Source organism: Rhopalosiphum maidis, chromosome 4, assembly GCF_003676215.2.
Source record: "Rhopalosiphum maidis isolate BTI-1 chromosome 4, ASM367621v3, whole genome shotgun sequence".
NCBI lineage: Eukaryota > Metazoa > Arthropoda > Insecta > Hemiptera > Aphididae > Rhopalosiphum > Rhopalosiphum maidis.
Window position 1 is genome coordinate 24,358,805 of NC_040880.1, and position 16,960 is coordinate 24,375,764.

The 16,960-nt window shown below is 26.8% G+C and overlaps 2 protein-coding genes across 5 annotated transcripts in view; one reads left to right on the forward strand and one right to left on the reverse strand.

Moving 5' to 3' along the window:
- LOC113556224 (UDP-glucuronosyltransferase 2C1-like) overlaps window positions 1-7,220 on the reverse strand; it is a 24,776-nt gene extending 17,556 nt beyond the window's left edge. Inside the window, exons 1-3 of one of the 2 annotated variants that reach the window (XM_026961056.1) lie at window positions 7,102-7,220; window positions 5,326-5,557; window positions 252-844 (exon numbers count right to left, since the gene is read on the reverse strand). In XM_026961056.1, coding sequence (XP_026816857.1) covers window positions 252-844; window positions 5,326-5,557; window positions 7,102-7,125 — 849 coding nt within the window. In that variant the 5' untranslated portion in view covers window positions 7,126-7,220. Of the gene's footprint in view, window positions 1-251; window positions 845-5,322; window positions 5,558-7,101 lie in introns of both variants that reach the window. The other variant, XM_026961048.1, reaches the window with a different exon arrangement.
- On the forward strand, window positions 758-16,960 carry LOC113556238 (E3 SUMO-protein ligase PIAS1-like). 3 transcript variants are annotated; one of them, XM_026961074.1, is made up of 4 exons: window positions 13,746-14,132; window positions 14,237-14,325; window positions 15,556-15,751; window positions 15,825-16,960. In XM_026961074.1, the coding sequence occupies exons 3-4, from the start codon at window positions 15,628-15,630 to the stop codon at window positions 16,652-16,654; spliced, it is 954 nt and encodes a 317-aa protein (XP_026816875.1). In that variant the 5' UTR covers window positions 13,746-14,132; window positions 14,237-14,325; window positions 15,556-15,627; the 3' UTR covers window positions 16,655-16,960. The 3 variants fall into 3 exon arrangements, with proteins under 3 accessions (XP_026816883.1, XP_026816875.1, XP_026816868.1); XM_026961082.1 differs by lacking the exons at window positions 13,746-14,132; window positions 14,237-14,325 and adding an exon at window positions 758-863; XM_026961067.1 differs by having other exon boundaries at window positions 13,746-14,325.

Below are 16,960 nucleotides of genomic sequence, written 5' to 3' on the forward strand. Positions count from 1 at the left end.
TAATTAAAAATACCGGAAAACAAACTTATGAAAGAAAAATTGACCTAACAAGGCAAAAAATACGTTAAAAAATTAAAAACGTCAAAAAAATACAAAATAAAAGTTTCATAAATGGATTTGTTATTACACAATTCAAATTATGTAGTAACAAAGCTATATTTCACAATTACCAAAAATAAATGCACTTTCCTACAAATTCGCAGCCCTAATCGTAATATTAAATGTGTGTTTATATTATATCATGTATCTACCGCGGGCAACGGTCCGGCCGGTTTCGTGTGCATGCCGGCCACCTGCACGTAGCTGGGCACGTACGGCGCGGCCGGGGCAATCATGGTGTGGCTGTTGACCAACGTGAGCGACACGTTCCGGAGCATCGTCTCCAGGTCGGGCCGGCCCTCGTGGCCGGCGTACGCGAAGTACTCGTCCATGATTGCCCGTTGCTGGGGCATGTACAGCAGCTGATTGACCCACGTGTTGAACAATGTGGCCACGGCGTTTTGGGCGCGCTGCGCGAACGTCATCGGCGCCACGTAATGGGCCGTGAACTCGGCCACGTACGCAGGCGCGTACGGGTTGCTGTGCCACTGCGACACTCGGGGGTTGACGGCGAACGGTAGCAGCTGTACCACCGGCGCCCCGTACTTGTGGCCGAGCGTCACGAAACACTCGTGGAAGAAGTTCTCAACCACCACCAGGTCGAACGCGGACCGGTCGCCAAGCACGAAGTCCCGGACCGATCTCTTGTCCAACGCGTTCTTGGTGATCATCGGGCCCATCCACAGCGTGACCATGTACAGCGGAAATCGATTCATCGGCGAATTCTTGTCCAGGAAGTTGATGTCTGCAACGGACCGAAGACGGTAATCATAATTTATCATTCTAGACGTGGGCGTCGTTATGTCTTATAATTATGTTAAATCATTTTTCGTTGAAGTATATTATTTAGGCATTGATCAATGTGTTTAAGTATAAGACCATTCAATTTCAAAAACGTTTATAATTTTAAGTCAATGCGCGTCTATGAAGTTCTTAATTTAATTAGATAATTAAGCTATAGTAAATTAGTCATTGATACAACTGATACAAGTTTAAAAAAAGTGAGTAATATGTAAGCGTTTTGTTATACAATAGGTGTCGAGTATATCTTCTCATTGGGTTACTGTAATGAAAATGTTAAATTTTAATTAAATTTATAAAACACTGAAGAATGATTCTGAGCAAAACTCATCATGAGTCTAACCTAACCTATGTATATTTTATGATGTTTATAATTTATATTATTATTAAAGTAAATTGTTTTACTAATTATTGTACGGTAAGTTGAATCATTTTTACCCAAAAAATTTTATTTGAAAATGTTATTGCGTATATAAAATATAATAAAGTAGGTTAAGAGTTTAACTTGAAATAGCCATAATGCATATGTTTTTTAAAATAACTATCACAATATCTAGGTACTAATATCTTGATATTAATATCAAACATTTTATGAATTTTATACTATAAAATAATTTAAACATTTTTGAGATTTTAAGAATTTTAAAATAAACGCTTATAAAAAAATGTAAAGAAATAAATAGATTTTCAATTTTTGCAATTAATTAATGAACGACTTATAAGAAATCAAAAAAATTTGTTTTATATTTTCAACCACTTTTATCCAGTGAATATTTTTGTTATTGATATTTATAAAAAAAAAGTGGAAAATTTAATGTCTATAAATAATCAAAATTTTTTGGAATTATTTCATATGTGGGAAATACTAATATAAACAATCAGTAAAAATCGCAAGGTTTTTACTTTGTGGTTTTTACTTAAGGTATTTAATTTGTGCCAACCCTCCCCCTCCTCCAAAAATATATATATGCAATTTAATAGAAAATTTAATAGTGTAAAATAATATTAAAATGATTTAAAATAAGTCAAATATTTATACGAAAAATGTAATCGTTTAGTGTAATATTGGCGTGTTATTTATTTTAAGGCATATTTAATTGTATATTTTTAATTTTTTGTTGCATAATTGCAAAAAAATATTTTATGATTTTTCTAATGCATAAAACTTGTTGCTCTAATATTATGATAGATTACTACCAAAGTACCAAACACAATTATGTTACATATAATATATGTATAATATTATAGTAGTACAATTTTTGTATATAAATAATATGTATTTACTTATATCATAGTATTAAAATTCGAAGCGATTTGTTAGCACAGTGATATTATTATCTGAAGTACTGCCGGTTTGGTATACAAGTATTATAGGTTCTATTTGAATGTTTTTTTTTTTTAATATAAAGTTGAGTAATTTATTGAGAAGTTAAAAAAAAAATTAACTAATTAGTTATCAGCGTTTTTTTTTTTTGTACAAAATGTTCGTACCGGTTACAGCTATAATCAGTAAGTAATATATAAATATATTTCAATGTGACATTGGATCTTATAATATTTTGTTGAACTAGTTGTTTATAAAAAAACAGTAGAATAATGATAAAACACTAAACAAAAAGATTACGCGATACTAAAACAAAATATAATAGAATAGAAAATAATTAAAATAATCAAGATGTTGACATACATATTGGTAACTAAAACATTTTTACTATAAAATAAAATGTAATTTTAAAACTATCATAAATTCATAACATTAAGTATTTTTTACAATTTGAATGTCCTCATTAACCATTGTGAACGCAACCGAACTTTAAAGCCGGAGTTCCAGTCAAAATAATGATTATTATGGAAAAAGTAAAAAAAGTATGATAATTTATTTTAGCGTCAAAACATTACACAAATACCTCTTAAAATCGTATAAAGTAACAATAATATATAATAATAATTAATTTCTATATCGTACGGAAGCGTCGAAGGGCCAACCTTAAGTTTTTTTTTTATCTCATTATTATAGATTATCACAACTCATTATTATGAATTAGAAATTAGAATTCGTAAAATAGAAAAATTTTAGAAATTAAGTTTGTGGGTGCTTTTAAATTTTTGATTTTTTGTAATGGGACACATCTATTACAGTACTGCCTGCTCTGATATTCTATAATAAAATATAAAAACATGCAGGTACTACGATGTAAGCTTTACTGTTCAAATATTTAATTAGAAGAGCATATTAAACATATCTGAGTCGAAAACCAGCTAGCCCTAAAAAATAAGTATAAAATAAATATTAATAATGAAGGAATTACACATCGTAAATTAGGGAATGACCCAGAACTAAGAACTGTGAACTGAGTATTTAATAACCCAAGCTTATTTTGAATTAAAAATATTTTTTAAAGTGTAATTTTGCGTTTATAAAAACGATTTTAATAAGTTTGTATTGGTAATGCACAAACGCCATGGACGTACATTCTTACATGCTATATAATTATTAGATATTTGGGTTTGTGATTTTAGTACAATATATATATATTATATATATATGTTGTTATCTATTTGTAAAATTATAACGCATTTGGATTTTGGAAACGGGACTTAAATATCATAAACTATCGTCTATCGGCTTGTCAATATTTATTATATAATTTTTTTTTACAATTTGGTTTTTACTAATTAAATGTTTAGTAAATATATCCATGGCGTGCGCACGGGGCGAGCCGTGAAAATCTAAAAAAACTATCTTAAATCGTGAGTGTGGTGCAGAGTAGATTTACTAATCTTTCGTTTTTATACATAGGAAGAACTAACAAATGAGTGAAAAAATTAATATGTAATTGATAAGTTTGCAAAAAAATCAAAAAAATTAGATTTAAAATAATTTATTTTTAATTGTAATCCTTTTTAGTTTTTCTATATCGGCTATACCTATAAACATATTTGTAATTATATTTTATATTTATAAATATAGGTACAATAACCTATTATTAATAATTAATATAATAAATCAGGGACGTACACAGGGAGGTGTTTTGGATGTTCAAACATCACCCGAAATATACTTTGGTTTTTAAGTATTTTAAGTATACCTAATTTTCGTAATTTTTTTTGTATATTTAAAAAAGTTCTATACTTTTTAATAACTGATTTTCAAAAACACCACCCAAAACTTTTTTCGCATACATCCCTATATTAAAATCGTTGTTCGTTGATTTCATATTTTAAAGGAAAAATATGAAAGATATGTAAGATATGTCGGTTATATTGAACAAAAAAAGATTGTTTATTGAAAATTAGATTCGCTCCAGGGTACTTATATTTATTTTTAATGTAGTAATTTATTACTAGGTAAATTACACTTTATAATATTTTAGCATATTTTCGGCGAGCAATAAATACACTTTTTAATTTTCTCTTTAAAGTGCGTAAACTCATTAAAATACCATAATTTTTGTGTAAAAATTCCAAGATATCCGAATAATTGAGTCCTATATTAAAATAGTTTTTAATAGTTTTGTTTAAATCCATGATAAAGTAGTAAGTAATATGATTGGCAACAATTTAATCGATTATAAAAATTTTAAAGCACCCACAAACCCCATTTACAAATTTTTCTTTTTTACGAATTCTAATTTTTAATTCATAATAATGAGTTGCGTTATGTGATAATTACGAGTTTTAATTGATAATAATGAGTTGTTATAATCTATAATAATGAGATAAAAAAAAACATAAGATTGGCCCTTCAACGCTTCCGTAATATCGCGATCATTATTGATCAATTAATTTAAAATTGTATTGGTATTTATTTTATATGAATAGAGGTGTCTTGAAATTCTAATTTCTAGAAATTGATATATACCTAGTACATGGCTACATAACATGTACGAAACTATAAAATTGATATTTTTATAGACAAATTAAAATCGTACGAAATTATAATAAATTAAGGACATATCGGGTTTATAAAATCAATAAATTTTACTATAGTCTCCCACCAATACCATGCACAATTCCCTGCTTATCCAATAAGCTGGAAAGCTTATCGTTTAATCGTATATATGTTATGATTTAATATTGTTTGACTGAACGGTTTACGCACTGTTACCAAACACGCTCATTCTTAAGAGTAAATGTCGCAGAAGTTTCAGTGAGATACCTAAAATATAATATCATACTTCAAATGTAAATATATTTGGAGTATTTGTGCACACGAATATAATGATATTGTATAAACTTATTTTACTATTTACCATTAACTTTGAATATGTTCGTAGTCGATGTACGACTTATTTACTTGTTAGTTTATTACTTAAAATACCTTCAGGGTGACGAATACAGAATATTTGTTTTCTTGTATTTAGCCAATATAGGTTTATTATAGTTGCATAAATATTAAAATACACAATGCCTATGTACAACTACCTGCGACGTTTTCGTTGACTTCCACTTTGATGTGAGTGTAGTGTGGCAACGACGAACTTAACGCGAATGGTGAGACCAGAGTCAAATTATGACCTCTGGTCACTAATGACTCCAGCAGAGGTTTGAACCCGATGAAATGGCTTTTTGTCTCGGTTGGTAGAAACACCAGAATGTTGTACGGACGTGTGTTATTCGACAATCCGCAGCAAAAACAGACAGCCAAAATTAATATCTTGAAAAAAAAAAATTAATTAATCAAATTTGTATATGATAAACATGGATGCTTGTGGAAAACGTAATTTTTTTGTTTACAATACTTTCTGTTAATGTTCTCTTTCAATTATCTATATAAGTAGTACCTACTAATTTATTAATGATTGTAGTAAGATATTTAAGGTGTTCTTTGAAGATTGGATTATTGTGAATTATGTTGATTAATCTTGTTTATTATTATTATTTGAATTCATATACCTATAATATTCTGAACCTTAAACTTGAAAACAATATTTTTTGTATTTTTCGTATTATTCAAAAATGTGTTATGGACTTAACTTGTGGGCGTTTTTTAAGTATTAAAATTACAATAAAAATAAAAATTACAAATAAGTAAATAATTAATAATTATAAATTTATTAATTATTTATTTAATAAATACAAACTAAGTGAAACACTAATTATAGTCAATTATATAGGTATAACATAAAGAAATATAGTATATTACATTTATATCGATTTTTGAATTTAAGTGCTTTAATGTACGATATAATATATATAATATTATGTTGAAAAAAACGTATTGGTAATTAGTATACGTTATAATATATAGTAGATATCCTTGATATAAAACGACTTCTATTATTACTGTTTAATACACATCAGTATTCAATATTATTTATAAAATTATGATGTAGGCATCAATAGCTACGAGCCCATACTAAGTCAATAACGGACTTATTAGGTTTTAGTAATATACAATAGTTAATAGTTTATTACTTATCATTTAATATTTAATAATATCTTAATTTATATTTGTACGATTGTTGATTATCATGAATTATGACCATTTCAATTTAAGAAAATTTAAAATTTAAAATATTAATGTTTAGTTATTTATTTTTAAATTGTAAGTGTTAAACAATAAAGTAAGCACATTTACATTCAAATTTAAATTTAAATCAACCCAGACTTCAGAGTGAAGTATAAATAGTTATAAAATTATACAGTCTTACAGTAGGTTTTAAATTATATGCATCTATATTATTCATAGGTATATTATTATTTACTATACAAGTAATTTTCACTTATTTTAATATCTTTTTTAATGAATTTTTATTTTTTAATTAACTAAACTTATCAATTAAAGATTAGTTTAGTTAACAAAATGTCTGTCAAGTCGTGTTTCCTACTTAGGGTACTCACTTACACCAAGTTACACGGGCTGCTAGTTATAGTATATATGAAAGAAAAGTTGAATAAAAATAGATTTTTTTTTTCAATATTTTTTGTTCAATTTTATTATTTTATGAATATTTTTTTATTAATATTTATAAAAAATTATACTAAAATATGTGTATTTTACACTTGCAGCGCACTTTAAAAGCCTTCACGATCACAGTCTAAAAAGAAATTACAAAATGAAAAATAAAAAATGACTGTACGTTTTTCTCTCCTCTTATTTACTCAGTGCAGTAGTTTTATCGAATAGTCCCATATATAATGACGTGCGTACTGCGTACCTATTTTTTATATTCACATTTTAATAATATGTATACTCACGGTTAGCTGTAACCGGTAATCCATTTTTTTACTTTGTATTCACACTATCCGTTAAACGTAAAAATGAACGAAAATATTTCACCACGCAAGGAGAACGCGATCTATCGCTTATGATCACGGCGTTAAACTGACGGACAAGTCGCTGTAGCCCGTAGGTACCTATAATAAGTGATAGCGATGCGGTGTTTTTATCAGGTCAAAGATCGAAAGTCTATGTAATATTTATATTGTTTGTTATACAAGTAAAAACGGTTAGGCGCTACTTATGGAATTATTACAAATAGATATATCGATTGTTTGACAGTAATATTGACAGTTCGACCATCATCGACGTTTTTATAATTTTCATGATCTATTTAGTATTATTTATATATTTTAATTTAATTTACACGTATATAAAGTTAATATTAAAGATTATTGTATACAACATAACTATAGTACTAAATTAAATCAAAATTGTAATATAAATGTTTTTTTTTACTTTAAAAGTCCAATTTATAATGGCCTTTCTATGTTATATAATTATTGTAATTAAAATATTAAAATTAATAACTTCATTAGTTATAATTAGTTATAAACTTATAAGGAATATAAAAACATATTTCTAGTAAATTATATGTATTAAAAAAATTAGAAATTATATTAATATTGTTACTTTTATTTCTATTTTTATTTTTAATATAGATAGTAAGATATCTAAATAAATACTTTATTATGCTATTGTTATTATACTATTATGGCTAGATATTAAAACTCAACCTAGCTAGCCGCATATCAGTTTTGATTTTTGATTGAGTTTTGCAATGTAAGATCTAATGTATTAATGGTTATATTTTGATGAAAAATTAAAGACATTATTAATATTATTATTATTATTATTCAAAACAGTTATCCTTTGGCTTACACAAATTATCGACATTTAAGAGTAGAAAGTTAATTTCCAAATTGTTATTTAAAATAAAAAATAATTTACTCTAAAATTAATTTAATTAAAAACCTAACTGTTATTAAAATAAATTTAAAATTGAATTAAAATAATATTTAGTTACGAATAAGTATGGTGACCTTAATTTATTATTATAAAATACTTTCATTCATAGTAAAAATTTGGAAACTCAGTGTACTGTATGTGGCATAATTATACGGGTGTCGATTTACTTCGTCATTGAGTTCCTATAGGTTATAGTAATAAATGTGTTATATTTTATTAATTTAATTAAAATAATCTTGAAAATTATTTCAGATGATATTACTAGCTGTAATTAACTTGTAAGTTAATACCTACCAAGGTAATACTTACCACGTATCGTAGAGCAGTCTGCAAAAAAATAGCCTATAATAATTTAAAAATATAATTTTTATAGTAAATAATCATTATACAGTGTTAAAAGTTGCAAGTCCTAACAAATAATATTTTTAGAATAAATTACAAAAAAATAACTAAAATTATTATTTTACATTTAAATATTGTTGAAATTTGATTTTGAAATGTTTATACAAAAATTATGCGTTTGTATTTTTTACATTTTAAGAAAAATTTACAAATTAACCTTATTTTAAACGTTTTATGCTTAAATCTATTAAATTAATTTATAAATTTTCAATTACAAATTGCAAATTAATTTTTCGAGATTTTGAGCTGATGTATTTTTAATATTTTTAAATCAATATAAGTATAACTTAATTACTCTATGTTCAAAATGTTCAAATTTTGACTGATCGTATAACATATTATATAGATAAAAAAATTGAAAATTTCAATTACTTATAAATACCTCAATATTTGTCTAAATGTTTTTGAAATAGTATCGTATATTGAAAAAAAAACAATTGCTTGAAGTAATAGTGAAATGTTGAAATAGTTTCTATGATTAATATATTTTTTTTTAATAATAACAAAATATTAATAATTGTTTATGGATCTATCGTTATTATAAACACTGAATATAAAATGTCTTCTAAATATGAATTTTAAACTATCATCATATACAAATATATAATATAAATTTATGAAAAATTATTAAGGAACCTTGTATTACATTTTTTAAATTTAGTTGTTTAAATAATATGCATTTGTAATTACAAAATAATAAACATATATTTATGATTGTAATGAATATCGTTATAATTTTAACTTAAAATATTTCTATAAAAATATATAGTAACCATGTATTTTTGTATTAAATTTATAATTTTTTCTAAGATTGTCTTATAATAAACCTTCAATTACATTAGTATGATTATTTAGTAAAGATTTCAATAGTTGTTTATTAATTTTTGAATTACAACAAATAAATAATTTCGATGTTTTAAAAAAATGGTTATTGTCTACGATTTAATGTTAAGATTCCCGTTTTTATATTATTTTTCTAAGATTATTTTGAAAAGTGTTAGAAACTTCCACCTATACATCAAATGTTTACAACAAATCCTCTTCAAAGTTGAAAAACATATTAAAAATTTTTTTTTACTATAAAATGCCCTAAAGCCACACACACACACACGCACGCATCAGTGTAAAACCAATAGAAACATTCACGTGGAGGTCATGCGACTGTGTTCTATTATGTAAGTAGGTATAGTTATAGAATAAATATATAAATATACAATACATCTATGGACCATCGTTCTTATTATTGTGATGAGTTGGTCTATCATAACCAGTCATAGGTACACCTATAAGTAATTATTATTGCATGTAATCTGCAAGGTCAACTATTTGATGTTAATAAGCCAAGCCTATCATTATAATAATATTATTTTGGCCATGGAAGTTCTTGTTCTTAATAAGTATCTATAATATTTATAATAGGTATCATTACAATTTGCAATACAATGTTTAAAAAATATATAAAGTAGGTTTTCAAATATTTATAATTCACTTGCTTCACCGCGGTCATTCGGTATAACAATTTGACGTTAGATTAAATGTACCTAACTTCCACTAAATGATCATTATATTACTAATTAGTAATTTTATTATTGCGTAATCCAATCATAGTCGAATTTACAAAAAACACGTTACGCCCACGTTATTTTAAATAAAATTATTTTAGGTTTTTTCGAGTTTACTAAAAATAAGTACCTAATTTTATATTGCAAGAATTACAAAAAAGTAGAATGAAATTCTACGAATATTTTTTACCAGATTTGGAAGCTTAAATTGTAAAATAATTTTATATTCACAAAAATGCTCGTGTAAATTAATTAAATAATGATTTATTGTTAAACAATTTTAATTTGATTGTTGTGATTCAAAAATAATTAATTGTAAATATAAAAATATCTAATCCCGAAAATATAATGTAAGATTTCCCATAAATTGTTATTTTAGTAATTTAAGAATATTAAAAATATATACTTACGATTTTTTTCATAAGTGTTTAAAATTAAAATATGTATTAACATATTACGAAAATTTGAAAATTATTTTGTATTTTCGTTGCATATTCAATACATGATTGTTGTTAATGAAATTTAAAAGTTTTGAAAATATATAGGTAAACACTTATTTTTTTAAATAAATTTTTAAAGTTTAAATTAATTTTAATATTGCTCCTTTGTCTTTCTTGCTGGTCTACTTAGCATTAAACATGCAATGCGTTTTATCCAATTTTCCTTTAACATTAAAATTATAAAAAAATAAGTTTAGGTGATCAATATGTAAGTTTTATTTTATCAATTCTGATTTGTGACATATAACATTTATAAGAATATTTTACTTTTTACTTATAAAAATTAAATTAATTAATAAGTACGGTATGTTTAGAAATATAATTTGAAAATTTTTATAAATACAATTATTAATTTTTTTTTTAAATTTATTTTAAATAAGTATATTATTTGTAAAAAAAATATAGTGGTGTTATTTTTTATATAGAGTATTTGTACAAAATAACTAGGAATTTTATATTATAAAATTAATGTTCTATAATCATTGTCTTGTGTATATAAAATATCTATGATCTATGATTCTTTATTATTATATTGAAAAATAATTTAAAATATTTTGTAATAACTAATGATTCTAATAAAACAATGCATATAAATAAGGCCTAAATTGAAGTTTCGATACATTTCTTCTGCATTTAGTTTTAATTTTTTTTACGTTTCATTGTAGATTGAATGTTTTCCGAAAAAATACATACGATTTCTAACAAAACACTTGAAAATTAATTTTTGTTAAATTCAAATTGCGTTCTTTATAAAATCATAATAAACAAAAATAAAAATATCATGTTCGTCCATAAGTTAGAAATTATAGAAAAAAATGGTACCTATCAACATTTAATTCTTTAGAAATTTAAATTTTTAATGCCTTTTTTTTAAAGTTGAAATGAGAACTTACTAGATGAAATAAGTTCATTTTTTATTGTTAAACTAGGATATTTGGTTAATTTTCGGACAGAAATAAGTCAAAACTAAAATTGATGTACTTATCAGAAAAACTATAATCATGATTATAAATAAATGATACAAATTCTATTAGTTTAGTCTTTTATCTAAAATTTCTTGATATATTTGAATGAAATCGTTTATTACACAAATGTATAAAATTAGTGACAGAAGCACTAAAATATCTACGCAATTGTCGTCTAATATTAAAATTATCAATTATTCCAGTTTAAGGTAAATATTACTAAAAAAATTGACAACCTTACTGGGAAATTATATAATTGCCCTCTTCAGCATGGTTTCTATCAATAGTATCAAAGCATTCAAATCTAACGAATCTATTGATTTAATTTAATCGATCAAAATTGTCAAGTATAGGTAGATACAATATTTATCGACTTCCATAATAAATCTTTCAGAAGGTTATCCATATTGACCATATTATAATAATAAATTAGTTAAAGGTTTTTGGTCTTAATGGTTATTTTTTTATCACGGATTGTTTATTATTTAAATAATCAATATCAAGCAGTTAAATTTTAAATTTTTATGATCTTCACTTAATAGTTATTTATAAACATGTTAGGTATTTTATATTTATTTATTGATATATTTTACGAACTATGCCTTTTTTTATGGATAGATTCTGTTAGTATTTACATATAACATTTGGTAATAAATAGTATACAATGCAAACGCGGATTCAAGGGGGGAAAGGGGCAATAACCCACCTCCCCCTAGTGATGTGATAAGAACGAGAATATTCTTTTGCAAATTATTACCGGATAATTATTGCTATAGTGGAACCTGCTGTACTATATAATATTTAGAATTTTACCACTGACAGTTATACACCATAGTGATTACTGATGTCTGATTTTGATGCCTATCTTAGAGAATATTCTCTCAAAAGATAATTACCGTAATTTTATATCATTACCTCCCCCGTAGACTCTGACATGCCATACAGGTAAATTTTAGAATGTCTATTTTTGGCAGCCGATAAAATACAATAGGCACATGGTGTTTCCCCTCCCCCCTCCCGCAAATTTATTCTGGATCCGTGCTTGATGCAATGGCAATAGTACTAGAACAAAATAGAAAAGAAAAACATAATGGAGATAATATGTAATTTACATTTATATAATAATTGTATAGGAAAATATCTTTTGGTATAGTATACATAACTTATGATCTTTACATTTGTGTATGATAATTTCTAAATAATAATTGGCAGAACAATATCACAAAAATTATTTTTTTTAAAGTACAATATTTAGGTAGAAACGAGAATCTTATCTTTGTTGTTTTTGTGCGGAAAGAGCTTAGCGTAAATCATGGAACCGGATTTTTGGTAGAACGAAGTCATGCTCGGCAAAGGCAGCTGGTATATGGATAGATAGGTCTATTGGGAATTCGGGATTTTCCCGGTGGGCCCCTGTCCCTTCAAATTATGGGACCCTTATTCTCAACACTGTATTTTATGTTTTAAATCTTAATAATTATATAATAGTAATATCGAACTATTTAAAATTAGGTTTATTTTATTGGTATTTTGCTTATAGTTATTAATTAATAATGAAATAAATACTTCTGCGTTTAATAATACATGACATTGTTGAACGTTTTCTAATTATATAATTATTATTATCAAAATCGAATATGAGTGTCTGCAAAAAGTTGTTGGGTGGAAAAGTTACAAGAAAAAAAAATAAGAATGATATTTTAATGACATGCGCTTCTATAAGTGCAATAAAATAACTGAATTTTTTTCTCTTGATAAAAGTGATGATAAACAAATGATTATAAATTTTATAGTTACGGATCGTAGTAACTCAAAGTATATACAAAACTATTTAAGAAATTCAATTTCACAATTCACAAGTGCATTTAGAATGATTAATGTTAATTGTGGGCCGTGGGGCGTAGCCACGTCTATTCGAGCGATTTGGACTCTAAAGTTAAAACCGTGTCCGTAATCTAATAAGTTGTTGATAATATTTATCCCTATTTATTATAATATTTTAAAAATATGGAAACAATTCATTGACCACCTATATCCTCTGTAGCGCCCTGTCATGGAAATTGAAAAATTGTAATAGTGCATATTGTTGATTCATTTTTGTTCTGTGATAATATTGATATGGTTTGTGTAAGTGATAACGTATGTATGCCTTCCAGACATAGACCTTATCCCGATATATCACATCAGCTCTTCTCTACATCGTGGACCTTATACTAATAGACGGTACATGGTAGTAGTTCCGGCGTCCACACGTGAGGACGCTGATCAAGGAAATACATGTACACCGCACAATATGCAAAATGAATTATTGGATTGTACAATCATTGTAACTGTGCGCCATATCAATACTCACACCGCGCACTATCACAGTTTGGAAGACTGGACCACCCACCCGCATCCACCCTGAATGTACAAGGTTAAGCCGGTTTGGCCAACGCACACAGTGTCTACAACTGTTTATACCCTATTGGTACACAGTACACGCCAACACAGTCACGGCCGCCAATTCTGATGGGATCAGTTCTTCCCCTGTTTTTGACACGTCATCATCATTTTTTTTTTGTGGTTATCGTTGTAGTGACGCCGCGACTCCATTCACCATTGTACTCAGGTGTTGGTCTTACCAGAGTTTTCTCTGTACTAAAATATTTCTAGTTTTTGGTTGATGTCTGATGACTGTTATTTATTTCCTATTCGAATAATCGTTATTCGTAGATCGTGTCAACGTTCACTCCGGCGTTCATCAGCAATCGTCCACGCAAGGATTTGAGTTTTCATCAGTTGTGAAACGACAAAAGGTACAGGTAGGTAACTAAAATGTAGCGTTTTTTAAATGTTTCATTATAATTCTTGGAATTTATGGTTTTATTGTGTAACTGTAATCACTCATTCTTTATTTGTATTTACCAAAACGTATGTTTTAAGGCACTGAATATGTAAGTCAGAGCCGCGTAAAGGAGAGAGAGGAATCAGGGGAAGTGCTCTAGGGCGGTAAAAGTAGCAATATTTTAAAGGGCGGCAAAAAGCCCCTAAAAATCCCTCTCCCAAATGTCAGCCTATGATCAAAGGCGCCAAATATAATTGCCCTAGGGCACTACTGATGGTTAGCATGGCACTGATGTGTTTTAAAGAGTTATTGCTCTTATTTACATTGGAAGTAAGGTGTGTGTGTGTGTGTGTGAGTGTGTGGTGGTGAGTGCGTGTGCGTGTGCGCGCGCGCGCGTGTGTGTGTGTGTGTGTGTTATACACGTACACAGCTGCTGTGGCGGTAAAATTCTATTGTGTTGGTGACAAAGGTAGTTAGTAAATTGTGTTAGGCTGAATTTTGCTGCTTCCATCACCATGAAGGTTATAGACCACCTATAAACCAAAATAATTGATACCTATTGTAGCCATAATAGAAATTTCACACTTTTCTTTAATAGTAGGTATTTTAGAATGAAAAAGATTGAACATATTGATTTGATCTATGTTCGTATTATTAAAGTTATATCTAGTTAAATAAAATAATATTCTGTAAGTTTAAAATTGTAATTGACTCTTAAATATCTGCTTAATTAGAAGTATATAGTTATTCAACCTTTTTTTATTTTTTATTTGATATATTTGTTTACATTGTTATGACACAATAAACAATATACAGTAAATTCCCGCTACAACGAATACCAATACAACGAAAAATACCGTTATAATGAAAGTCATGGAATTCCCTTGCCGAAAATCAGGGCTTATAAAGAGCTTATTCGAATTTTCGTTATAACAAAAAAAAAATTCAGTCCCCTGAAGTTCGTTGTAACAGGATTTTATTGTATATAAATACAGATAAACTGTTTTGAGTTTGTTAAAAAATCTGTATTAGTATACTACTTTTATTGATTAGTCATTGCCCATTGAGATAATTTAGTGTGATTAAAATTATATTTTTTAATTTGTTTTTTTTGTTATAACACTATAATAATAATACAACTGTTTAATGTAAGTACAGCCATAATCATAAATTACTAATGAATAATATTTAATTTCGTTATTTTCAGATACTGGTATAATTTTTTTTAAAAATTTATAATCATTGGGCTTATTATTCAGATCAAAATATTACTTTAATAATGAATGATATACAAAATAATGATCAATCCAGCAATTCAAACAACAAATTTCCATCCTATCTCAAGTTCAAAAGATTAACATTTTATGATGTTATTTATGAAGTTATCAAGCCAACAGTTCTATGTAATTCAACAAAATATATTTTATAAAAATTCTTCATTAGTTAATTATACTTATAATATGTATTTTATTTCAGTTACAAATGAAGAAAAAATACATTTTGTATTATCGAATGAAAACATCAGCCAAATTACTGCCAATCGTCACATTCCCGGTGATGAAAATAGAAACAATTATCAATTACAAATTAGAATTGGTCAGCTGGAAAGTAAGGTCACGTCGTTAAATGAGGTAACAGATTATTTTCCTCAAGGTCTTAATATTCATGTTAATACTATACCTTGTACATTACCATCTGTCAGACCTAAACCAGGAATCGCACCAGGAAGACTACTTGTAGCACCTATTGATTGCACTAAACTTGTTAAACTTACTCCTAACACTGAAAATACTATTAGCATAAAGTGGACTCCTGATACAAAAACATATGCTGTGGTAATGTGTATTGTTAATAAATTAACAGCCAGAACTTTGTTTGAGAACCTGTTGAATAAAGAAAGGATAAATATGGAAAAGACTAGAGATGAAATATTTAAACTATTGAAAAATGACAATGATCCGGATTTGGCTATTACAAGTATTACGCTTTCATTGATATGTCCATTAACAAAAATAAAAATGTTCGCACCGACAAAATCTAGCCGGTGTGATCATTTTGAATGTTTTGATGGCTATACATTTATAAAAATGAACGAAATAAAAGAAAAATGGAGGTGTCCAATCTGCAATTTAGATTGCTTTTATGAAGACCTGAAAATAGATAACTATATTTTAAGTATTTTAAATAATCCGACAATTAAAACCGATCCAATTGGTAAAAAAATTACAAGTGTACAAATTTCACCAAACAATGGTTGTGAAATTTCCGTCAATCATGACGAAATTATAACTTTGGATGATGATTAATACCATCGTTTGAGTTGGAAAAAAAACAAGATAATGAAACCCAGGAAACTTATGACGCTTATGCGTTACATAATAATTAAATCTATATTATACTATTCTTTTAAATGAATATTAAGAAGCTCTAAAACAGCTGTAACCAGGTTATTAGCTCTTCAGTTCTGAGCTATGAATAATAATTGTAATAAACTGTTCTGTTAACCGTCTCTTCAAGTTGTACCTTCTACGACGGAAGACTTTTAATTGTATTATTATTATTATTATAAGCTAAACGATGTTAAAATATATTAACTATTAAAATTATGAATG

What these genes read in the sequence shown, in the direction of transcription:
- LOC113556238 (XM_026961082.1), top strand. Translation starts at nt 15,628, where the DNA reads ATGAATGATATACAAAATAATGATCAATCCAGCAATTCAAACAACAAA. An exon ending in TATCAAGCCAACAGTTCTAT is followed by an intron (nt 15,752 to 15,824) that starts GTAATTCAACAA and finishes ATTTTATTTCAG; the next exon opens with TTACAAATGAAGAAAAAATA.